Source organism: Capricornis sumatraensis, chromosome 6, assembly GCF_032405125.1.
Source record: "Capricornis sumatraensis isolate serow.1 chromosome 6, serow.2, whole genome shotgun sequence".
NCBI classification, from domain to species: Eukaryota; Metazoa; Chordata; class Mammalia; order Artiodactyla; family Bovidae; genus Capricornis; species Capricornis sumatraensis.
Genome location: NC_091074.1, coordinates 15199360 through 15226476, shown reverse-complemented (window position 1 = coordinate 15226476; position 27117 = coordinate 15199360). Strand labels below are relative to the sequence as shown.

Here is a 27117-nt window from a genome sequence, read left to right as displayed (position 1 = left end):
ACTGGGAGAGCAGTATTGACATATATACACTTACTATATACATGTATAAAGTAAGTAGTTAGTGGGAAGCTGCGCTATAGACAGGGAGCTCAGCTCCATGCACTGTGATGCCCTAGAGGGGTGGGCTGGGGGAATTGGGAGGAGGCTCCAGATGGAAGGGATACATGTATACATATGGCTGACTCCCTAACACAACACTGTAAAGCAATTATCCTCCAGTTACAAAAAACAAATTAACATTGTGCTCTTAACTGAAAAAAAGTAAATAAAATATAAAAAAAACCCATATATCTAATTCCATACAAGAAGTTCAGAAGGATACCCACAATTTGTTAAAAATAACCAATTATGGAAAAGAACCTTAAAATTTAGGTAGAAATAAAGATGAGTTATAAATTTCCCTGTATGTAAGTTTATATTATTTGAATGTTTTATAAGAGTTATATTTTGCTTATGAATTACATACATATATTTTAAGTGGCAGAGGCTTTTAACCTGAAGTCATGATCCTTGACTCCTCTGTGATGTGGCTTTGTGATGGTTATCAGGGGATCCATAACAGGTATAAACAAATCAAAGTTACTTCTTTTCCCATTAACTTGAAAATAAACTTTATGGAAGACATAATTTGTTAAATTGCAAGAATATATCACCAAGTTGCTTGGAAAATCATTCTGCAAAATTATAATATCTAGATTTCTTGAAATAACAATGTGTTATTGTATGCTGTATGATTGTGTCTATTTAGTTGTTTATATCAAGTCTTAATGAACTTGGAAAATGGTGCCATCCATTATAAATTGCCCACATTTCTTCTAATATTTTGAGAAAAGTTATAGAATAATTCAGAATTGCGTCTTTCTTCTTTCAGTATGAGTTCAGATGAAACAGACGATGTCTCTTGGCATCTAGTTTTTGTTTGCTCTATCCTGGCTCCCATGATCAAAGACTAAATTCATGTTTTTTTCAGTTGTTTTTGGAAATTTCACAGGACTTAGAAATTTCAAATGGCAAGCAGTTTCTTTGTTAACAAAAGTTGTGCTTGGGAAAAAAAATCTTGTTTGATTTACAAATGGAGCACCTGTGATGTTTCATGAGCGATCTGCTTTCTTGCTTGTTCAAAGAAAGAAGAATGTCCTGGCAAACTTGACCTATTGAACTTACAATTTCTCTGTACTTCCTCCTTAAAGCCACTAAAACAAAGAAATAAACTGAGAAAGGAATGAAATGACATTAACATACAGGAAGATGAAAGAAATGGGAAATAAGAGTGACAGATGAGTGATAAGATATTTTAGGAAGCTTGAAAATGAATGCACTTGTGAAAACTGACTTCACAGAGATAGGGAAAACCTAAGACAAAATGGGGGAACCTAAAAGGAAGAAAATAATGTCCTCAAATTTTTAGAAATTTGAGATAGCTAGGACATCAGAAAGAGGGGGCTAGAAAGGAGATACAAAAGCCAAAGAGTTGAGGGACTTCCCTGGCAATCTAGTGGTTAAAAATTCACCTTCTGGTGCAGGGAGTGTGGGTCCAATCTCTGGTTGGGGAGCTAAGATCCCACATGCCTCTCCGCCAAAAAACCAGAGCATAAATGACAGAAGCAATATTGTAACAAATTCAATAAAAGACTTTAAAAATAGTCCACATCAAAAAGTCTTTAAAAAAAAAAATCTAATGTAAACTTTACAGGAACAACAGTGAGCCGTTTATCTTCACTTTCTTGCCCGTGTTTCTCAGACTAGGATCTACTTTTATGCCTTCTGATCTGGGCAGAAAGCAGGAGGACAGAAAACTCCAACAAGGTTGTTCCAAGAGCTTCTGGAGTAGGGACTACAGGCACGCTGGGTCTGTCAGAAGCATCACATCAAGAAAATGAGGATGGTGTGAGGTCTGCGCACTGAGTGGTATAGCCTGTTCTCTGCAGAATGTCTGAGAGGAAAGGTTTACAGACAGTTGGGGAACCACCAGTGAAAAATCTGAGCAGCCATCCTATGATGGATGAATCATGCCGTTACTCAATGAATCATTTTCTGTTCATTGAATTCCAACTAGTTTTTATTACCTCATTCTTAAATATAAACAGACATTGGAGGACATCCTATAATAATAACAGTAATTAAAAAAAGAGGCAGCGGTCAGAACAAACATGCAGAGGAAATAAAGAGCAAAAAGAAGAATATTAAAGAGAAAAAATTACTCAAGAGAAAATGCAAGAAGCAGAAGAGACCATGAAAAGAAATCTCTGGACAGAAATGAAATAGGAAACTTTCAGGAAAGGAGAAATGAAGTCATTCAGAGCATAAAAAAGTACAGATAGTAAACTGAAGTGGAAAAAAAATTACTGGAATATTTGAAAGATGAAATGGAGAATCTGCCAAGAAGCAGAATCAAGATACTGAGAAATAGGAAAGAAAGGATATGAAAAGTGGAGTATCAATACAGAGGTTCGATATCTGACTTGAAAAGAAATAGAGACCTCCATGAAAAATAAGGAAGAGATCCACTGTCTGCTCTGTTTAATCACCGAGAAGGACTTGGTTCTGATAAGGAGTTTGTTGAGTTTGAAGTAATAGTAGGGAATAAAAACTGAAGTGATCATTAAAGTAAGACAGTTATTAACACTAGGGTAAACAAGCACTGTCCAAGAGCTGTAATTATGGCAAACAACTAAACTTAACAATGAACACTAATTGCATATTCTGCATATTCACAACATGTAAGCACTGAATATTAATTTCACTGTTAATTTTTACATAACTAAATTCTGAATTCTGCTGGAACGTTAAGTGTACATAGAGTGTGATATAAGGGAAATATACTCTTATTTTCCTTTGTAGCAAATTAATAGGAAACTTCACATATTTAAAAAATCCAGCATAATGTGATAGCAATTTAGATACAGAATGTAAGTCCCAAACAGATTTCCAAAGAAAGTTGCCTCTGAGGAGCTAGAACTGACCTGGGGGTAGGGATGGGTGGGGCAAAGCTCTTTTCCATATGTTTTATGTAATTGTCAAGCTTCTAAATGACATCTGTGAATTACATTGATAAATTTGAAGTAAACTATATTAATAACTTCTATTATAATTTTTAATTACGTTGATAATTTTTCTTTTCTTTTTAAACATGATTTTTACTCATTTACTTGCAAGAGAAGAATTTTGCATTTATGTCAAATTTTTAGAAATTTGGAGTATAATTGCTTTATGACTATGTTAGTTTCTGCTGCACAACAAAGTGAATCTGCTGTATGTAAACATATATTCCCTCCCTCTTGGAGTGAAATGCTTTTCAAGCGAAGGTGTTGGGACAAGACACATGATTTTGGATTTCAAGTTTGGGATTTGACTTTATTCTGCTTACAAAGTTAGCTTAGTATGTACTTCATGGGTGCTGACTGCCAACACAGGTCCCTGGGATCAGAGACAGGAATGAATTACTCACTGCAGCCAAGCAGCAGGTGCCTCAGCACATTGGCCCCACTTCTGCATTGTCCTCAGGGCTCCTGGGAACAGCACAGCAGACACAGATGGACACAACACATCCAGGGATCTGCCACACAATTGTGGACACTGAGATTGGGGAATCCATTGCTTTCATAGCAAGCAGCAAGCAAGCCTTCTCTTTGTCCACAGGAATGTGATCTCATCTCTCAGAATTAGCAGCTACACAAACAACCCTGAGAAATAAATGGTTCAGGAGAAAGGATCGTCAGAGTCTTTCAATCTCAATAGACCCAACAGGAGGTAAATTTACTTACTGGCTGTGGTTTGGGACAGGTCTCTTTACCTGTGAAAGGGTCATTTTTCTTCTTACATGCATGATGGTGAAAATATTTGCAATCATCTACGTAAATCACCTGGATAGTGCCAGGCATACAATTAGCACTAAAGCTTTTATTTTTATCTTTCTGAAGAGAAAATAAAACCCCCCAAAGTTTAAATTCTGGTCTTTTCCAGAATCCATAAATGAGCAAATTTGTGAACTTTTGCGAATTGTCAGTCTAAGCCTTGATTTTATCACTTGTGAAATGGGAATGGTAAATCCTCATCACTAGATAATAAGCACATTATTGGCAGTTCAGTACTATCTACTGCTTCCTTTACTAACACTGCAAATGCACACCAAGACATCCAACTGTACTGTTTATACCGCAGAAGCATGATTGTATTAACCGTCCAATACCAGGAAGAAACTTTCAGTTCAGTTCAGTAGCTCAGTCATGTCCAACTCTTTGCGACTCCATGAATCGCAGCATCCCATCACCAACTCCCGGAGTTCACTCAGACTCACATCCATCGAGTCAGTGATGCCATACAGCCATCCCATCCTCCGTCGTCCCCTTCTCCTCCTGCCCCCAATCCCTCCCAGCATCAGAGTCTTTTCCAACGAGTCAACTCTTCACATGAGGTGGCCAGAGTACTGGAGTTTCAGCCTTAGCATCATTCCTTCCAAAGAAATCCCAGGGCTGATCTCCTTCAGAATGGACTGGTTGGATCTCCTCGCAGTCCAAGGGACTCTCAAGAGTCTTCTCCAACATCACAGTTCAAAAGCATCAATTCTTTGGCGCTCAGTCTTCTTCACAGTCCAACTCTCACATCCACACATGACCAGAGGGAAAACCATAGCCTTGACTAGATGGACCTTTGTTGGCAAAGTAATGTCTCTGCTTTTGAATATACTATCTAGGTTGGTCATAACTTTTCTTCCAAGGAGTAAGTGTCTTTTAATTTCATGGCTGCAGTCACCATCTGCAGTGATTTTGGAGCCCCCTAAAATAAAGTCTGACACTGTTACCACTGTTTCCCATCTATTTTTAAATAAAAAAGCAAACTTATTTCACTTGATGCTTTTAAAAGTTTTTCTAAAAATTTATTTTTAATTGAAAGATAATTACTTTACAGAGCTTTGTTGTTTTCTGTCAAACATCAACATGAATCATCCATAGAGATACATATGTCCCCTTCCTCTTGAACCTCCCTCCCATCTCCTTCCCCATCCCACCACTCTAGGTTGATACAGAGCCCCTGTTTGAGTTTCCTGAGCCATACAGCAAATTCCCATTGGCTATCTATTTCACATATGGTAATGTAAGTTTCCATGTTACTCTTTCCATACATCCCACGCTCTCCTCCCCTCTCCCTGTGTCTGTAAGTCTGTTGTCTGTGTCTGTTTCTCCACTGCTGCCTTGCAAATAAATTCATTGGTACCATCTTTCTAGAGTCCATATACATGCATTAATATATGATATTTATCTTTCTCTTTTTGAACAAACCATGTATGTCTTTTACTTTAATAACTTATAGTGTATGAAAATCATCATTTTTTATGTTACAGAAATGCACATTTTCAAAGTCATTAATTAGAGAACTCATTTTCATGAAAAGCATTCTAATGCCCTTGAAAGGCAGTAGACTTAAAGGTTAAAGGCATAGAATCTACAGCTAGACTCTCAGATCTATTGATTCAGCTCTATCAATTTCTGCTTTACATATCAGGAGAGTTAAGTCTTAATCTCCTCATCTCTCAGTAAAGGTAGCATCACTTACCTGTAAATTCATATTAAGAAATAAATGAATTAAGGCATATATGAAGTATTTAAAATAGTGCCTACCACACAGTAAGCAAAAAGTATTACCTAGTATGATATTACAGATAATATTTCAATGCTTATAGTTGAGGCAGCTGTCCTTCTAACAGTACATTTAGAAATATTAAAAATAATAAAATGCTTATTGTTTGCAAATAAAGCCTAAAGTGGAGTCAAAAAGCCGTTTTACAAAATACTTCAGTTAATGGTTGGGACCACATACTCTGGGCAAACAAGCAATGCTTGTTTGAAATTGGTAATACCTTGATTTTAATGACGTGAATTGTTTAGAATAGATTACAGTCATAGTCTTTTTTTTTTTTTTGACATTGCTGCTTAACTAAGCCAAGATGTTTTAAGGGAAAATGAAAGAAACACACATCCTGTTTGCGTGTCTTGTTTCAGAAAAGAGAACGCCATGTCCTCTCTTACACAGTATTTCCTAAACCGTAGAATGTGATTAATTACATCTTGACTTAGTTTTCTTTTGATGTGGTCAGGACAAATCTTTAATTTATATGTTTTAATAAAGAAATGCAGGATCACACTCACCAAGGTGACACATTTTTTCATCCCTGTGCTGTTAAAGAAGCTATTGTATTATACCTTAAACAAAAAGAAAGTCAACAAATGGATTTTTATTCAGGGTATGATTTATGACAAAAATCCTACAAACAGTGTTTTTCATTGCCAAATAATTCCTTCTAAGTATCTTTTTTTTAAAAAAAAAAGAATTATGCAATGTCCATTTTTTATTTTACACCAGAAAAATACCAAAGATATGAATTTGACATCACATGCATGGTGAGAGCCTGGAAAAGATTCTAAGAATGCTATTTACTTCCATACAAAAGGTCACAGAAGTAATTCTCTAAGCCAATATTTGAAACTGGCTGGCTAGAGAGTCTTGGATGTTTGGGAAATTAATGAGTGTACGTTCAAATTGTACTTGTGCATATACTTCTAATAAACCTTTTCACAAGACAGAGAACATTGTGTTCAGCAGATTTTACAATTGCCTTTTGAAGAGAGAATTTGGCAGATGGACAATATCACACTTGCAGGATCACTTAACCTAGCTGAGTCAGGAGAAAACTTGCTTTTGAAGAATCAGTTCTCTGGGTTCTTTTAGTGTGTTGTGGACTCTAACTTGAATGAATTGTCAGATGATCCCCTGGGACTCTTAAAAATTCAGCAGCTTCACCCTCTGTCAGCTTATGCCTCTCAAATGACGTCACTGGGACCCTACCAAGAGTATTCACTGTCAGATGTACATCATTATAGCTTTATGTCTATGGCCCACATAAAAATGCTACTTCAGAGAATGTGGTTGCATTTAGTAGAGCTGATGGTTATTTTTTGGTAAAACTTAAGTTTTTAAATAAGTGATTTAATCCTGTCATCTTTGTGTGCATACTGTATAATTTGGGGGAGGAGGAAATGGGGAGGCCTGGGGTAGTGAGAATGTGCCAGTAATCCTTAATAACTAATGCTGATTGTTTACTAGGTGTCAAGCACTTGACTGAGCATTTCACAGATTAACTAATATATTGCTCACAAACTCTCTCCAGAATAGGTATTATTATTACCTTCCTTTTGGAGATGTGAAAACTGAAATAGAGTGAAATGACATAATTGGAGACCATAAATTCTTTGGTCACAGAGTTTAGATGAATGACTCAGCCTACGATGTCCACTAATATACTGCATTTCAGTGGGAAAGCTTTTCAATAAAAGGGGCTGGCTAGATGGCACCCCACTCCAGTACTCTTGCCTGGAAAATCCCATGGATGGAGGAGCCTGGTAGGCTGCAGTCCATGGGGTCGCTGAGGGTCGGACACGACTGAGCGATTTCACTTTCACTTTTCACTTTCATGCATTTGAGAAGGAAATGGCAACCCACTCCAGTGTTTTTGCCTGGAGAATCCCAGGGACGGGGGAGCCTGGTGGGCTGCCGTCTATGGGGTCGCACAGAGTTGGACACGACTGAAGTGACTTAGCAGCAGCCGCAGAGATTTCCTAGAAAAGAACTTCATTTGAATAAATTTGGATTTATTTGGATGTGGACTTCTTTTTCTCATATGCAGAAACTACAAATTATTGGTAATCCATGAAGATAGATAATCCCTGAAGTCATGTACTCTTTAAAGGAAAAAAAAAAAAATCGAGCAGTGAATTACCTGGAAAGTCAACATTATAATACATTCTGACATGAGGAAAAGTAGGGTTCACCATCATGTCATCTCACTTTGTGTGAAGTCACATCAAAAGTTTGTTTGCTGAACACAGAATATGTTATATGTGTTTGAGAGGGCTATTTTGTGGACCTAATACAATGTGGTGAAATGCTCTAATTCCACAACAGGGAAGCCCTAATAATGAGAATTTTGGAGTCCTCTAGATCCAGAGATTTTTTCCCCCTGGATGTTCACTGAGAAGATCTTTAGTGTAGTTAAAAAGACAGTAAAAGATGTCACATGAAATTACTTTCTGGCACTCAGTCTTTTCACATCCAGATTCCAAACCTTGGATCTGTTGGGTTGGCCAAAAAGTTTGTTTGGGTTTTTTGGTAATATCTTATGGAAAAACCTAAATGAACTTTTTGGTCAACCAATACTTGCCTCAATGATGTTTTCTCTATGATATGGGGGAATTTTGTCTTTGGGCCTTTGGCATCAATTTTATAAAGCTTACTCTCAAATATCTTTTTAAAAAGGGTCTTTTCTGGAAATAGAGACCACTCTTAGATATCTCCAGTACTATCTAAAGGAAAGCATAAATATAAAAATAAATAACTGTGATTAGATGTTTATATATACAGCTTTTCTTCCTTCCAAAACTAGATTTATTTAAAGGATAGTTATTTCACACTATATATACAAGCTGGAGCAAATTTTCTTGAGTAGATGTTAGCCACAACCTAAACAGCATTGTTTTCCATTGTATCCTGAATAATAGAATATTAACATGATATAATAAATTTCTTTATAAAATGATTACTTTGAATTCTTTCAGGTTGACATTAACACTCTCCTGTCCAATGGATCTCAAGAATTTTCCGATGGATGTACAAACATGTATAATGCAACTGGAAAGCTGTAAGTAAGAATAACATAAGTTTTCCTTAATATTTAAAAACAATAGTAGATATAGATTTCTCTCAGAATACTCGCTGAACATCATTCTCAGAACACCATCTCACCCTCCTTCTCTCAGAATTCCCTTATACTCTTTTTCATGGATAATGAAATCAAACCCTCCCTCACTCAGATATCCTTTCACCAAACTTCTCAAAGTAATTTCTGTTATCATTCTTCTAAAAATTACCTCTGATTCTTTCAGAATTCTGCAGACCCTCTTCTTTCTCTCAGAATTCCCTCAGACTCTGCTTACTCTCAGAATTCTCTTGGAATCTCCTTCTATGTCTCACATTTCCCTGACTCTCAATCTTTCTCCCAGAATTACATGGAATCTCATTCTTCACAATAATATCTCAAATCTCATTTTCTCAAAATTCAATTTCAATTTCAAGGTGTAAAAATTCCCTCATACTCACCTATAAGCAGGATTCCTTTCACCAAAGGAAACCTGACAGAAAGACTGAAATAAGTATAAAATTCCTTCACTCAGAATTCCCTCCTACAAACCTCACTCAGAATTTACTCAGGAAAGTCCTACTTTCTCTCAGAAATCTTTCATTCTGTCAGATTTCCCTCGAAGAAAAGTCCTTCTTTCTGTCAGAAATCTCCTATCTCTCAGGTTCCCCTAGAAGAGACTTTCTGTCTGTCTAAAGACAGAAAGAAAGACAGAAAGAAATCTCCGTCTTTCTGTTAGGTTTCTATAAAATAAGTGAAAGTGAAAGTGAAGTCGCTCAGTCGTGTCCGACTCTTTGGGACCCCATGAACTGTAGCCTATCAGGCTCCTCCGTCCATGAGATTTTCCAGGCGAGAGTGCTGGAGTGGATTGCCATTTCCTTCTCCAGGGGATCTTTCTGACCCAGGAATCGAACCCGGGTCTCTTGCATTGCAGGCAGACGCTTTACCATCTGAGCCACCAAGGAAGCTTTTATAGATATCATCTTTCTATCAGGTTTCTATCACAAAGAAATCCTTCTTTCTGTCAGAAATCTCCCTTTTTTTTTCCTATCAAAGAAAAGTCCTTCTTTCTGGCATATCTCTTCTTTCTATCAGGTTTCAATCAGAAAGGGTTACCCTGATATTCAGTTGGTAAAGAACCCTCCTGCAATGCAGGAGGCCCCGGATTGATTCCTGGGTCAGGAAGATCTGCCGGAGAAGGGATAAGCTACCCACGCCAGTATTCTTAGGCTTCCCTTGTGGCTCAGCTGGTAAAGTATCTGCCTGTAATGTGGGAGACCTGGGTTTAATCCCTGGGTTGGGAAGATCCCCTGGAGAAGAGAAAGGCTACCCACTCTAGTATTCTCCACGACTGAGCAACTTTTACTTCAATCAGAAAAGTCCCTCCTTCTGTCAGAAACTGCCTTCTTTCTGTCAGGTTTCACTCACAAAGAAAACCTTATTTCAGTCAGAAATCTCCTTCTTTTAGTCAGCTTTCCTCAGAAAAGTCCCTCTCTCAGCCAGAAATCAGCTTCTTTCTGTCAGGTTTCTCTCACAGGAAAAATCTTCTTTTAGGAAGAAAACATCTTCTTTCTTTCAGTATCCCTCAGAAATATTCTTTCTGTCAGAATAGCCTTCTTTCTGTCAGGATTCTCTCCCAGAAAAGACCTTTCTGTCAGAAAACTTCTTTTCATCAGGTTTCCCTCAGAAACGTTCTTCTTTCTGTCAGGTTCCCCTCCCCCCCCTCAAAAAAAAAAAAACAACAACACATTCTTTCTGTCAGAAATCTCCTTCTTTCTGTCAGATTTTCCTCAGAAACGTCCTTCTTTCTGTCAATAAAGAACTTCTTCCTGTCTGATATCTCCTTTCTGGCAGATTTCCTTCAGGAACATCCTTCTTTCTGTCAGAAATTCTTTCTGTCAGGTTTCTCTCCCAGAAAAGACTGCCTTTCTGTCAGAAATAACCTTCTTTGTTGTCAGGTTTCCCTCAGAATCATCCTCTTTTTCTGTCAGAAATTGCCTTCTTTCTGCCACATTTCTCTCCCAGAAAAGACCTTCTTTCTGTGCGATATATCCTTTCTGTTAGGTTTCCTTCAGAACATCCTTCTTTCTGTCAGAAATCTCCATCTTTCCATTAGGTTTCCCTCAGAAATGTTTTTCTTTCTGTCAGAAATTGCCTTCTTTCTGTCAGATTTTGCTCCCAGGAAAGACATTTCTGTCAGAAAACTCCTTCTTTCCATCAGGTTTCCCTCAGAAACATCCTTCTTTCTGTCAGGTTTCTCTCCCCCAAAACATACTCTGTCAGAAATCTTCTTTGTGTTAGGTTTTGCTCAAAAATGTCTTTGTTTCTGTCAGAAATTGCCTTATTTTTGTCAGGATTCTCTCCCAAAAAAGACCTTTCTGTCAGAAAACTCCTTTTCATCAGGTTTCCCTCAGAAACGTTCTTTCTGTCAGAAGTTCCCTTCTTTCTGTTAGGTTTATCCCCCTCAAAACACATTCTTTCTGTCAGAAATCTTCTTTGAGTCAGGATTCACTCAGAAACATCCTTCTTACTGTCAGAAATCTCCTTCTTTCTGTCAGGTTTCTTTCCCAGAAAAAACCTTCTTTCTGTCAGAAATCCCCTTCTTTGTGTAAGGTTTCCCTCAGAATCGTTCTTTTTTTCTGTCAGAAACTGCCTTCTTTCTGTCACATTTCTCTCCCAAAATAGACCCGCTTTCTGTCCAATATCTCCTTCTTTCTGTTAGGTTTCCCTCAGAAACACTCTTCTTTCTGTCAGAAATCTCCATCTTTCCATCAGGTTTCCCTCAGAAACATCCTTCTTTCAGAAAGTGCCTTCTTTCTGTCAGGTTTATATTCCAGAAAAGACCTTCTTTCTGTTAGAAATACCCTTCTTTGTGGCAGATTTCCCTCAGAAACTTCCTTTTTTTCTGTCATGTCAGAAATCGCCTTCTGTCAGATTTCTCTCCCAGAAAAGACCTTCTTTCTATCAGAAATCCACTTCTTTGTGTCAAGATTCCCTCAGAATCGTCCTTTTTTTCTGTCATAAATTGATTTCTTTCTGTCAGGTTTCTCTCTGAGAAAAGACCTTCTTTCTGTCAGGTATCTCCTTCTTTCTGTTAGGTTTCCCTCAGAAATACCCTTCTTTCTGTGAGAAATCTCCGTCTTTCCATCAGATTTCCCTCAGAAATGGCCTTCTTTCTGTCAGAAAGTGTCTTCTTTCTGTTAGGTTTCTCTCCGAGAAAAGACCTTTTTCTGTCAGAAATACCCTTCTTTGTGTCAAGTTTCTGTCCCAGAAAAGACCGTCTATCTGTCTGATATCTCCTTCTTTCTGTCAGTTTTCCCTCAGAAACATCATTCTTTCTGTCAGAAATCATCTTCTTTCCATCAGATTTCCCTCAGAAATGTCCTTTTTGTCAGAAATTGTCTTCTTTCTGTCAGGTTTATCTCCCAGAAAAAAACCTGATTTCTGTCCGGAATCTTCTTTCCATTAGGTTTCCCTCAGACACATCCTTCTTTCTGTCATTTGTCAGAAATCACCCTCTTTCTGTGAGGTTTCTCTCTAGAAAAAGACGTTCTTTCTGTCAAAAATCTCCTCCTTTGTGTCAGGTTTCCCTCAGAAGCGTCCTTCTTTCTGTCAGAAATTGCCTTCTTTCTGTCGGGTTTCTTCAGAAAAACATTTTCTTTCTGTCAGAAATCTCCTTCCTATCTAGTTTCTATCTGAATTCTCTTTTTTTTTCCCAAAAAATATTCTAGGAAAAAACATGTAAAAAATTAGTAGATTTATAATAATGGATGATATATATTATTTGTTTTTTAGTTTTTTTCTGACATTTACTGAAAAGACATGTTATTTTGCACCTGTTATGGATTGGTATCTGTCTTACATTCTATACACTCTATATTGCTATTTAAAGTAAATTTCAAACTAGAAATGCCATTTTTGAAGATTAAGAAATATCTATTCTCTTTATATTCATCAATGGTAAAATGGATGCTAACATTGAAAAATATGGTACTTTTAAAAATGAAGCGTGTGCTGGAATCCAAACATTGTTATGTGTTATTTCTCATACACACAACAGAACTGTTGTTATTGTCATGTTTCCACCTGTGTAAATCGTTACTTTGAGTATTTTTACCCCAGTTTATCAAGGTGGTAAGTACAAACTACACCTTCTTTCTGGCAAATTTCTTTCCCAGAAAAGACCTTCTTTCTGTCAGAAATCTCCTTCTATCTGTCAGGTTTCCCTCAGAAATGTCCTTCTTTCTGTCCAAAATATTAACACATGAAAATTTTAGGTCTTTTTGTTTCTTTAAACTTATCTGTTTATTACCCCCAAACTTGGTTAGTTTTAAGTGTTTAATGCCATACACAAAGGCGACATTATGTAATATTTTTGTGAAAATATTATTTGTGAAAAATCATATTTAGAAAAAAATGCGTGTTTGACATATTCTTTTAGAAAAAAACTGCTGCTGGAACTTCAGAATTGGTGGCATGAGTCCAGGCCTGTAGTGTGGTGAATCTGACACTAGAGGGCATGCCTACTTCGTAGGGGGACTTGCTGCCAACCCTGCACCCTGGTTTTCTCTTAAAGTAAGGAAGTGCAAATACCTATTTCTCTGATAATAAAATTTAGCAGGAATATAATATAATATCTTCTTGTTAAATTTAAATACATTATATAAGTGGATTAATTACATTAATATAAGTTAATTAATGTGAATATATTAATTTACTCAATTAATATTTACATTTTATTAACTTAAATATAGGGCTTCCCTGGTGGCTCAGAGGTTAAAGCATCTGCCTGCAATGCAGGAGACCTGGGTTCAATCCCTGGGTCAGGAAGATCCCCTGGAGAAGGAAATGGCAACCCACTCCAGTATTCTTGCCTGGAGAATCCCATGGATGGAGGAGCCTGGTGGGCTACAGTCCACGGGGTTGCAAAGACTTGGACACGACTAAGCGACTTCACTTTCACTTTCAACTTAAATATTGATCACACCCATGGATAAATTAAATGAAAGGAAAATAAAAATTTAGTTTTAATTGGAAGAGCTATTTAGCAATAAGAATGGGAGATTGGAGTTGGGAGTAGGAAGCAATACAGGATTCCTAGCAGTGTTGATTTCTAACTCTACCTTGAAGGCATTCTAGAGACAGGTGTTGCAAAATTAGGTACATGGAGAGTATGGAGGAAAAAAAAATCATGTGAAAAATAGTCTAAGACAGACTGGTTCCCTAATTATTAATTTAAGAATACTAAATATTATCCAATAGTGAGGAGCTGTGGAAGATTTAGGAGCAAGAACATGAGTTGGTTAATATTATGCTCTTGAAGATTCTCTCATACAGATGAACCAAGTTATTTAAGAAGGTTCCATAATATTCCAATAAAAAGAATAAAAGTAGGAGCGAAGAGGAGCAGTATGGAAGGTATATACAATACAGATTGGTGCTGTAGAGGAAGCAAAATGTTATCTTTACCTTCTTAGGCTCCTCAGCCTTGGCCTGAAAATTAGGCAGAAATAAAACATGAACAGAAGAAAAGGATACACATTTATTTAATATAAGTTTTACAGAAGGAAATGAAGAGTCAAGGAAGTGGCAAAGCCTAAATTCTTTTATACCAGGTTAAACAAAGAAAAGCAAGAAGCAGTTGTGGAAAAGTAATGCTATGTGAGGAAGCGAAAGGAAGATGAGAATTATTTTAACACGATCTGTACAGAATTCTCTTGGCTTTGATCCCCTGTTGAAGAGTGTTTCTTTTTCTCCTAGTACAAGGAGTACATCTTTACATGGAAGTTTTTAATCTACTGTTTTCAGAAAGAAAAGGAGAGATTAGAATGCCCTTCTCACACCTGCTGTTTTCCAGGTGCTTTTAGCTTAAAATCATTCTTCTGCCAAAGAGGCATATTTTAGGGGTACATATTCCACTGTTTTCATTTACTTCAATACAAAGTGGAATGCAAAGTCTCTGAGTGCCCAGTTAGTCAGAGACAAAGAGCTTAGATAAGTAGAATCATTTTGGAAATACTGACAGAGAAAAAAACAGAATGAGAAGTAAATGTTAAGAGGAATATTGATAAATCCAGTCTTAATATATTTGTGATTTGGGAAATGTACATAAAAAGCCAAAGGAAGGAGTTAGCACTGAAGATGTACTGTTTTTTGTAATATAATTTTAATTGAAGGATAATTACATTACGATGTTGTGTTGATCTCTGCTGTGCAACAAGGTGAATCAGCTATAAGTATACACATATTCCTTCCCTCTGGAGCCTCCCTCCCATGCCCCATCCCACCTCTCCAGTTCATCACAGACACAGAGCTGAGCTCACTGTGTTATGAAGATGTACTGTTATGAGCCATCTACAGAGTAGTTCAACAAGATGAAATTTCTAAAGGAGAGAGTATAGAGATGCAAGCAAACCCACAAAGAAGAACCAGGTCTTAAGAAAGACCTACATTTAGAGGTTGCTGTTGTTCAGTTGCTCATACGTGTCCAACTCTTCGCTACCCCATGGACTGAAACATGGGGTAAAGACAGGCTTCCCTGTCTTTTACAATCTCCCAGGGTTTGCTCAAGTTCATGTCCATTGAATCAGTGATGCTATCTAACCATCTCATCTTCTGCCATGCCCTTCTCCTCTGCCCTCAATCTTTCCCAGCATGAGGGTCTTTTTCAATGAGTTGGCTCTTTGCATCAGGTGGCCAAAGTAGTGGAGCCTCAATGTCCTTCCAATGAATATTCAGGTTTGACTGGTTTGATCACCTTGCAGTCTAAGGGACTCTCAAGAATCTTCGCCAGCACCACAATTTGAAAGCATCAATTCTTTCAGCTCTCACATCTATACACAACTACTTAAAAAAACATAGCTTGACTATATGGACCTTTGTTGACAAAGTGATGTCTGTGCTTTTTAATATACTCTCTAATTTGGTCATTGCTTTCTTTCCAAGGAGCAAGTGTCTTTTAATTTCATAGTTGCAGTCATCATCCACAGTGACACTGGAGCCCAAGAAAATAAAATCTGGCATCGCGTCTACTTTTTTCCCCTTCTATTTGCCACGAAGTGATGGGAGCAGATGCCATGATCTTAGTTTTTAGAATGTTGAGTTTTAAGCCAGCTTTTTCACTCTCCTGTTTCATTCTCATATAGAGGCTCTTTTGTTCGTATTTGCTTTCTGCCATTAGAGTGGTATCATCTGCATATCTGAGGTTGTTGATATTACTCCTCACAATCTTGATTTTAGCTTGTGGTTCATCCAGCCGGCATTTCGCATGATATACTCTGCTGCTACTAAGTCACCTCAGTCGTGTCCGACTCTGTGTGACCCCATAGATGGCAGCCCACCAGGCTCCCCTGTCCCTGGGATTCTCCAGGCAAGAACACTGGAGTGGGTTGCCATTTCCTTCTCCAATGAGTGAAAGTGAAAAGTGAAAGGGAAGTCGCTCAGTCATGTCCGGCTCTTCGCTGCATATGTTAAATAAACAAAATGACAATATACAGCCTTGTCCTACTCTTTTCACAATTTTGAACCAGTCAGTTGTTCCATGTAGGGTTCCAAGTGTTTCTTCTTGATCTGCATATAGGTTTCTCAGGAGATAGGTAAAATGGTCTGGTATTCCCATCTCTAAGAATTTTCCAGTTTTTTTTTTTTTTTTTTTTTGATCCATACAATCAAAGGCTTTAGCATAGTCAATAAAGCAGAAGTAGATGTTTTTCTTGTGTTCTTTTCCTTTTTCTATGATCCAATGAATGTTGGCAATTTGATTTGTGGTTCCTCTGCCTTTTCTCAACTCAGCTTATATGTCTGGAAGTTCTGGGTTCATGTACTGTGGAAGCCTAGTTTGAAGGATTTTGAGTATAACTTTGCTAGCATGTGAAATGAGCGCAACTGTATGGTGAGGAGGAGGGAGTGGCAAACCACTCCAGCATTCTTGCTGCGGGAACCCCATGGAGAATATCAAAAGGAAAAATGGAAACTTTACCCTTAGATTAACCTGAAATGCTGAATCCTATCACTGAGAATTCCACTGAAATAAAAGAAGAATGTGGTCCATTTATATGGCCCAAGTTCAGATGTTTCCTTTATGAAATCTAAAGGCCTGTCGCACAGTCCAGGGGTCCCCATCCTCCAGGATCTAATGCCTGATGATCTGAGGCAAAACTGATGTAATAACAATAGAAATGAAGTACGCAACGAATGAAATGAGCTTGAATCATTCCCAAACCATCCCTTCCTCCCCCTGGTCTGTGGAAATATTGTCCTCCTCAAAAATGGTCCCTGGTGCCAAAAAGGTTGGAGACCACTGCCGTGGTCTACTTATTCCTCAAATCTCAACACAGTTTTACCCAACTGCTTTTATTTACCCCAAATTTTAATCTACCATTTTCTTCTGATCTTGAATATCCTTCTTTCAACCTCAGAAGAGAATTCTGAAATAAATACAGTAAATGCTTGCTTTGGGTTGAAAAGAAATTGTGTTAGCTTATTTTTCCTTCTTTGTAGTAGTCATTGTTTTACTCTCCAAGTCCAGCCAGAAAATACAGGCCAGTTACTTTGACAATCTGCATTTTCCAAAATTTACATCAATAGAATCCTAATAAAATATAGCATTCTACAATGAAGCCCTGCTTTTCACTAAGAGTTTTATTTAATTTTAAAATAAGCTATAATTTGCTGGCAATACATAAAACTGAGTGGCATTTCTAGTGAAGATGAACTAAATATTAAAGTGACCACTAACTTTGCTTCTCAGAATGAGATGTACTAGTTTAGTTTACTGAAGTTCAAGATTCAATACATGATTCATTTATTTTTAATTGACTGTATGAAGTAAAACTTAGGGCTATCTTTTAAAAAAATAAATTTTCATTGATATTGCTGTTTTACTTATAAAAGCATCTTACTTGTTTCCTTCATAAGTAGCTAATCTACGAGGGAAGGAAACACGGGTATTTGATAATTTAGACTACGCCCCTAAGGAATTTAGAGTGCAAAGCAACGTGCAGAAATAGGGGTAAGGAAAAAGAAAAAGATTTAGTTTTCAGCTTTCATTTATGTCATAAAGAAACTTTCTAAATGGGCAATTGTTTTCCCCTAGTTAAAAAAAGAAATAGAGGATATTTTTAATCTTGAAAGAATATTGGATAGTACTTTCTTTGAGTCATAATAAAGCTTTCTTGTTCATTAAAAGACAGTGTTGACTTTAAAAAATGTACAACATGAGAGTTGTGAGTTAAATTTTATTTGGGACAAAATGAGGACTTAGCCCAGAATACATATCAGAGAGCTCTGAGACGCTGTTCCAAAGAGCCAAAGGGGCAGCGGGGGAGAATGGGTATGTACGTGATTTTGGTGAAGAGGAAATACATGCAATCAAACACATATTTTTTTATAGAAGGTTTCTGTTAGTCACAAGAAGCAGTCATCTCCATGAAGGATTGTAGTGCTTTTCTAGTTATGAGGAAATAAGAGAATTGGGCTCATAAAATTGACTCCTGAAAATATCTATCTGAAGACCTGTTCTGCCAGTTTTTCCTTGAGCACAGATTGCCTCATTCCCATTCTCCACCCTGAACTCTGTTCAATGGGTGTTGAAAATCAGCAGCTGCAGCAGCACATGATTTAATCTTTGTAGAGGGCTTCCCGGGTGGCTCAGTGGTAAAGAATCCACCTGCCAATGCAGGAGGTGCAGGAGATACAGGTTCAATCCCTGGGTTGGGAAGATCCGCTGGAGAAGAGAATGGCAACCCAGTCCAGTATTCTTGCCTGGAGAATTCTGTGGACAGAAGAGCCTCAGCAGGCTACAGTCCATGGGGTCACAAAGAGTCAGACACGACTGAGTGACTAACACTTTCTTTCAGAGGTAAATAGCAAGTGCCTATATCAATAACCTCAGATATGCAGATGACACCACCCTTATGGCAGAAAGTGAAGAGGAACTGAAGAGCCTCTTGATGAAAGTGAAAGAGGAGAGTGAAAAAGTTGGCTGAAAGCTCAACATTCAGAAAACGAAGATCATGGCATCTGGTCCCATCACTTTATGGGAAATAGATGGGCAAACAGTGGAAACAGTATCAGACTTTATTTTTGGGGGCTCCAAAATCACAGCAGATGGTGACTGCAGCCATGAAATTAAAAGACGCTTACTCCTTGGAAGAAAAGTTATGACCAACCTAGATAGCATATTCAAAAGCAGAGACGTTACTTTGCCGACTAAGGTCCATCTAGTCAAGGCTATGGTTTTTCCAGTAGTCATGTACGGATGTGAGAGTTGGACTGTGAAGAAGGCTGAGCACAGAATTTTGAACTGTGGTGTTGGAGAAGACTCTTGAGAGTCCCTTGGACTGCAAGGAGATCCAACCAGTCCATTCTGAAGGAGATCAGCCCTGGGATTTCTTTGGAAGGAATGATGCTAAAGCTGAAAGTCCAGTACTTTGGCCACCTCATGCGAAGAGTTGACTCATTGGAAAAGACTCTGATGCTGGGAGGGATTGGGGGCAGGAGGAGAAGGGGACGACAGAGGATGAGATGGCTGGATGGCATCACTGACTCAATGGACATGAGTGTGAGTGAACTCCGGGAGTTGGTGATGGACAGGGAGGCCTGGCGTGCTGCAGTTCATGGGGTCGCAGAGTCGGACATGACTGAGCAACTGAACTGAACTGAACTGATGGTAAGTGCCAATTTGTAGTTGGCGACAGTATGGCATAGGATACATAAGCTATCACTATGTCCAATAAACAGTATAATTCTGCGTTTCACATCTAAAGAAGAATGTAGGTAATGAAAGAGGAAAACATCACCAGAGAAGTTAAAGAAATTTTAATTATTCAATTTGGAAAAGAAAATATGAAGAAATAATTCATTGATGAAAGAATTCTTTCTGCAAAGGACAGCTTAAGTCCCTAAAATTACAGTAAAAGTTATTTATGAGTTAAAATGAATAAAAATTACTGACTGAAATTTTGAGAAGCTTTTGAAATATGCTTTCATGAGGTTTTCGAATAGATATATCTAAAATAGATTAGAGTTCTTTGCTATTTAATTTTTCAGATTCATTTCGAAACCATGTCTGATAAGATTCAGACTGGTTACTCTGGAATTTATGTTAAGACTAATTTTTTAAAAACAACTGGTTACAGTTATTTCCTAATAATCTCTATTGTTATTCAAGCTGTTTCATAATTTTAAAAAAGTGTGAATATTATTCAAAATAATATTATGCTTTTTGCCTGGCTAGTTAGAGATACAAATTGTCCTTATTTTTTGAGTAGTTATTACTTAAGCCTCTGTGGTTACAATGGTGGTTAGAAAGCAAGTTTTCGCAAGACAAAAATATTCACTAATGAACTGACTAACTACTTGGAAAATCAGTTCCCACTTAAACATTAAATATTCCATTCTATTTAACACATTTATTTAACATATTCTATTTAACTCTTCTAATTTGTCCATATATTTGTAATTTGAATTTTGCTAATTATCAGATATTCTGAGTGTTTGACAATATAATAAAGACCATCTTTCAAAAATCTTTCAAAAAGATAATGTCACAATTGTTTTATATTCATTCAGTTCAGTTCAGTTCAGTCGCTCAGTCATGTCCGACTCTTTGCGACCCCCTGAATTGCAGCACGCCAGGCCTCCCTGTCCATCACCATCTCCCGGAGTTCACTCAGACTCACGTCCATCGAGTCTGTGATGCCATCCAGCCATCTCATCCTCTGTTGTCCCCTTCTCTTCCTGCCCCCAATCCCTCCCAGCATCAGAGTCTTTTCCAATGAGTCAACTCTTCACATGAGGTGGCCAAAGTACTGGAGCTTCAGCTTTAGCATCATTCCTCCCAAAGAAATCCCAGGACTGATCTCCTTCAGAATGGACTGGTTGGATCTCCTTGCAGTCCAAGGGACTCTCAAGAGTCTTCTCCAATACCACAGACAGTTCAAATGCATCAATTCTTTGGCACTCAGCCTTCTTCACAGTCCAACTCTCACATCCATACATGACTACTAGAAAAAGCATAGCCTTGACTAGACGGACCTTAGTCGGCAAAGTAATGTCTCTGCTTCTGAATATACTATCTAGGTTGGTCATAACTTTTCTTCCAAGGAGTAAGTGTCTTTTAATTTCATGGCTGCAGTCACCATCTGCAGTGATTTTGGAGCCCAAAAACATAAAGTCTGACACTGTTTCTACTGTTTCCCCATCTATTTCCCATAAAGTGATGGGACCGGATGCCATGATCTTCATTTTCTGAATGTTGAGCTTTAAACCAACTTTTTCGCTCTCCTCTTTTACTTTTGTTATATTCATTACTTATCTGATTTAGTACTGCTGCTGCTACTGCTAAGTCACTTCAGTCGTGTTGGACTCTGCGACCCCATAGACACCAGCCTACCAGGTTCCCCTGTCCCTGCGATTCTCCAGGCAAGAACACTGGAGTGGGTTGCCATTTCCTTCTCCAATGCATGAAAGTGAAAAGTGAAAGTGAAGTCGTGTCCGACTCCTAGCGATCCTGTGGACTGCAGCCTACCAGGCTCCTCCATCCATGGGACTTTCCTGGCAAGAGTACTGGAGTGGGTTGCCATTGCCTTCTAGGTTTTATTTCCATTTAAATATCAGCAAGTTAAGGCTTACAAAGCTTAAGAGACTTTCCCAAAGTCACACAATTAAGAAGTAAACAAAGCAAATTCTTGTGAATTAATAGCCCACAAACTTACATTAAGCAGCATTCATTCAGTCACTTTGAACTCTATCTGACAATTTCAAAATATTTATAGTGTGTGACTGTGATATACATAATTTAGCTCTACAGTTAAATATACCCAGTAATTTTACTTGCTTTCTCAGATGAAAAGGCTTAGAGTTCCTTCCTCTGCCTATTTCTCCTTCCCTGAATGTCTTCCCTTGTATTACAATTGGCCTAAACCAAGCTGTGGGTTTCCCAGGTGACTCTAGCGGTAAAGAACCCGCTTGCCAATGCAAAAGATGTAAGAGATGCTGGTTCGATCTTGGGGTCAGGAAGATCCCCTGGAGGAAGGCATGGCAACCCGCTCCAGTGTTCTTGCCTAGAGAATCCCGAGGACATGGAGCCTGGAAGGCTACAGTCCACAGGGTTGCAAAGAGCTGGACATGACTGAAGCCTCTTAGCATGCACGCAAACCAAAGTGTACTCCTGCCCACCCACCAACGCACATCCCTCCACCCCCTTCCACCTTGGCTGACAATGCCAGTCATTTTGTGACGTGCAGTCTAAGATCTGAGATCACAGGGAGCTGCAAAACACTCTTGACCCAGACCACATCTACATCAGCTACTGTGGATACCACAAGTAAGTTCTACGTACCTTGTTTCACGTCTACCCAACTGGATGACTTGACTAATTGCAACTTTGCCTTTGCCCCAGTTAAACATCATTATGTTAGATTCAGCCCATAATCCTTACCTGATGATCTGTATCTTTTCTAGTTAATAGAATTGAGCAACGTACCATCATACAATCTGAAAAGGGCTGGTCTGATAAAATGCTTCAACAATGCACGAGAGATATTCTTCTAGATGGAGTACTACTCAGAAGAAAAAAATTAACAATTGCTCTTTAAATCAGTTATAAATCACTTACACATATTGTCCTTAACAGTATTTTGAAATCCTTGTTCATAAGGATAACATAAGAATTCATTCAATACATACATTTGCCTTAGAATTCTAGCACACTTGGTCATAAGATCATGACATGATGTTAATAAGCATGGCTTCTCCTTTATGACGCTGTTGGCATCTGCTGATCATGGATGGCTTCCTAACTTACTTACTCACAGACTAAATTTTAACCTCTCCAGAATTTTGTGGGTTTGGTGTTAAGCTCCTTTATTTTTAATGCACAGTCTACCTGTTAATAAACTTGAATATATTCTCAGCTTTAATCTCATGATAGCTTTGCAATTCTTCAGGCTACTTCTGACCACCTTTTCTCACAAGTCAATCTCTATCCAATATTTTTATATTTCCTTAATAATAACTATCACTGTATTTCCTTAATAATACCTGTTATATTTCCTTAATAATACCTATGAGTTCCACCCCTGACACTACATCCAGGCTCCTTGAAATTGTCTTTTTTGTTTGTAATTTATTATTCTCAGAAATTATGATGAAAATTAAGATCATTTTCTCTTTCTTTCTCTTAACCACAGATAATCATATGTGCATGTCTTACCTAGAGCAGTTAAGGTGGCCCACTGTAATTATATTTAAACCATGGATTCTTTATTTTATTGGAATATAATTGCTTTACAATACTGTGTTAGTTTCTGCTGTACAATGAAGTGAATCAACCATACATGCACATATATCCCCCTGCCCCTTGAACCTCCTCCTCCACCCATCCCTATCCCACCCATCTAGGTCATCACAGAGAACTGAGCTGAGCTCTCTCTGCTTTACAGCAGCTTCCCACCAGCAACCTATGTTACACATTGCTCTTGTTGTTCAGTCCTTCAGTCCTGTCTGACTCTTTGTGGAATGCAGCATACCAGGCTTCCTTGTCCTTCACTATTTCCCAGAGTTTGCTCAAAGTCATGTCCATTGAGTCAGTGATGCCATCCAACCATCTCATCCTCTGTTGCCTCCTTCTCCCTCTGCCCTCAGCCTTTCCCAGCATCAGGGTCTTTTCAAATGAAGCAGTTCTTCACGTCTGGTGGCCAAAGTATCGTAGCTTCAGCTTCAGCATCAGCCCTTCCAAAGAATATTCAGGACTGATTTCCTTTAGGATTGACTGGTTTGATCTCCTTGCTGTCCAAGGGACTCTCAAGAGTCTTTTCCAACACCACAGTTCAAAAGCATCAATTCTTCAGCACTCAGGCTTCTTTATAGTCCAACTCTCACATCCTTATATAACTACCGGAAAAACCATAGCTTTGACTGCTGCTGCTAAGTTGCTTCAGTCGTGTCCGACTCTGTGCGACCCCAGAGACGGCAGCCCACCAGGCTCCCTCATCTCTGGTATTCTCCAGGCAAGAACACTGGAGTGGGTTGCCATTTCCTTCTCCAATGCACGAAAGTGAAAAGTGAAATTCAAGTTGCTCAGTCGTGTCCAACTCTTCGCGACCCCATGGACTGCAGCCTACCAGGCTCCTCCGTCCATGGGATTTTTCCAGGCAAAAGTACTGGAGTGAGTTGCCATTGCCTTCTCCATAGCTTTGACTAGATGGGTCTTTGTTGGCAAAGTTAAGTTTCTGCTTTTTTAATATGCTGTCTAGGTTTGTCATAGTTTTTTTTCCCTAGTAGCAAGGATCCTTTAATATTGTGGCTGCAGTCACCGTCCGCAGTGATTTTGGAGCCCCCCAAGATAAAATCTGTCACTGTTTTCACTTTTTTCCCATCTAATTGCCATGAAGTGGTGGGACTGGATGCCATGATCTTAACTTTTTGAATGCTGAGTTTTAAGCCAGCTTTTTCATTCTCCTCTTTCACTTTTATCAAAACGCTCTTTAGTTCGGCTTTGCTTTCTGCCTTTAGGGTGGTTTCATCTGCATATCTGAGGTTGTTGATATTTCTCCTGGCAATCTTGATTCCAGCTTGTGATTCATCCAGCCTGGCATTTCCTATAATGTACTCTGCATATAAGTTACATAAGCAGGGTGACAATATACAGCCTTGGTGTACTCTAGTAGTATATATATATGTTAATCTTTCTCTCCCAATTTATCCCACCCTCCCCTCCTTGCTGTGAGCTCTTTAAGGAGATTATCAATTAGCTCTGTGGAACAAGTGCCCTCTCTACATACAGTGAATGCCTTGAGGCTAACTCATCATCTTACCCATGCTCTACTTTTAACTCATGCCATGATGCCACTACCGTCTTCTGTAAGCTATGCTCTCCTCATTCTTCTTCCGCCTAAGACTTTCAGGAGTTTTTCTTTTGAACTTTTAATTTTTATTTTGTAAAATACACAAACATAAAGGCTTCCAAGATGGCTCAGTGGTAAAGTACCTGCCTGCCAATGAAGGAGACATAGGAGACATGGATTTGATTCCTGGGTGGGTAAGACCCCCTGGAGGAAATGGCAGCCCACTCCAGTATTCTTGCTTGGGAAATCCCATGGAAGAGAAGTCTGGTGGGCTCTAGTTCAGTGGGTTGCAAAGAGTCAGACACGACTGAGTGCCTAGGCAGGTATGCACATACACAAACTTAAAATTCACCATCTTAACCATTTTCAAATGTACAGCTCAGTATTGTTAAGTATATCACATTGCTATACAACCAGTCTCCAGAATTTTTTCATCTTGTGAGACAAACTTTGTACCCATGAAACAACTCAGTATTTCCTCCTCCATGCAGCCCCTGGAAACCACCATTATATTTTCTGTTTCCATGGATTTGATTACTCTAGATACTTCATATATGTTAATCGTATAGTATTTGTCTTGTGAGTTAACATAATACCCTCATGGTTCATCCATGTTGTGGAAAGTATGAGAGTTTCTTTCATTTTCAAGTGTGAGTAATATCCCATTGTGTGCCACATTTTGTGTGTGATATACATGTAATTCATTCATTTGTTGATGGACACTTGGATTGCTTCCACCTTCTAGCTGTTGTGAATAGTGATGCTATGAAAGTGAAGTCGCTCAGTCGTGTCCGACTCTTTGCAATCCGTGGACTGTAGCCCACCAAGCTCCTCTGTCCATGGGATTCTCCATGCAAGAATACTGGAGTGGGTTGCCATTTCCTTCTCCCTGCTATGAGAGGGGAGTACAAATATCTCTTCAAGACCTTGCTTTTAATTATTTTGGCTATATATCCAGAAGTAGAATTTCTGAATCATAAGCTAACACTATTTTTAATTTTTTGAGGAACTGTCATCCCATTTCGGAGAAGGCGATGGCACCTCACTCCAGTACTCTTGCCTGGAAAATCCCATGGACAGAGGAGCCTGGTAGGCTGCAGTCCATGGGGTCGCGAAGAGTTGGACATGACTGAGTGACTTCCCTTTCACTCTTCACTTTCATGCATTGGAGAAGGAAATGGCAACCCACTCCAGTGTTCTTGCCTGGAGAATCCCAGGGACGGGGGAGCCTGGTGGGTTGCTGTCTATGGGGTCACACAGAGTCGGACACGACTGAAGTGACTTAGCAGCAGCAGTCATCCCATTTTCCATGATAGCTGCACCTTTTATGTTTTCACCAGCAGTGCACAAGTGTTCTAATTACTCCCATCCTTGCCGACAGTTGTTATCTGCATTTTTTTTTGTAGCCATCCCAATGGATAGGAGTTTCAGCAATCCTTTTAGAATACTCAAGATCAACCTAGAGGGATGGTATGGGTTGGGAAGGAGGTTCAAGAGGGAAGGGACATATGTGTACTTATGGCTGGTGCATGTTGATGTATGGCAGAAACCAACACAATATTGCAAAACAATTATCCATCAATTAAAAATAAAAGGAGTACTCAAAATCACCTTCAATTTAAAGTGTTATGTCATTTTTCTGGCATCCTACCACTTTCTATTTATAGCTCAGAGTGTCACAATTTTCTTTCTTGCTTAATTAATTCCCCAAATAACCCCAGTTCCTCCAGCCCTCCTATTTGCCACCTACTCCAAATGATCTTTCCAGAGTATGCTTTTTCAAAACTTGAGTGTCCCTTCTCCAGACGTTGTCCCATGTTTAATCTCAATAACTTATTAAACTGTGCAATGCATTGCTACTACCTATATAAGAGAACAAATTTAGGAAAATTCATTGTACCTTTGCCTTTCATTAAGAAACTATGTAAACTATGCAGATCTATTATTTTTCCAGATATTCAGTTTTCAGGTTTGTAAGATAAGTGAACTGCATTAGATGACAACAAAGGTTCCCTCAACTCTAGAATCCCGTACATTTTTCAAATATGCAAGACCATAGATCTGACATGTAACATTAAAAACATCACATCTACAAACCATGGTGTATCTACTAAAAGGAATTGAGAAAAAAACAAACAACGAAAAAAAATTATAACTTGAATTATCTATAATGAAAATCAAGACAAAAACAAGCCAAACTAAAACACAAGAAAATGAAAATATGAAAGAAAGAAAACAATATGCAATGAAAGTTGGGAGAAAATAATCTGGTTTTTTTTTTAATGGAACACAAGAATGTGATTAAATAGTTTACATGAATACACTGGTGAGATGGTCTTTAGAAGCATTTTTAATGCAATACTGAGGTCAAAACTCAGGACCAGTGGTGATGACAATGCCAGTGGCTGACAAATTCACGCTTTTCCCTCTGGGACAGCTATGGCCATAGGCTGCTTGTGTCATGTTGTACGTATCCTGCTCACATTCCAGGAAATTTTAAAGTCTCTAAGGCATTTATAGAATGCTTAATCAAATTTCTGGAATCTCTTAAGTCCCAAGTAAGCTTATGTCTTTTTCACG

General features: G+C 38.4%; 1 protein-coding gene across 1 annotated transcript in view; it reads left to right on the top strand.

Moving 5' to 3' along the window:
* GLRA3 (glycine receptor alpha 3) overlaps positions 1-27117 on the top strand; it is a 182615-nt gene that overhangs the window by 96489 nt on the left and 59009 nt on the right. Inside the window, exon 5 of the mRNA XM_068974238.1 lies at positions 8610-8692. Within this exon, the coding sequence (XP_068830339.1) occupies positions 8610-8692 (83 nt within the window). The remainder of the gene's footprint in view (positions 1-8609; positions 8693-27117) is intronic.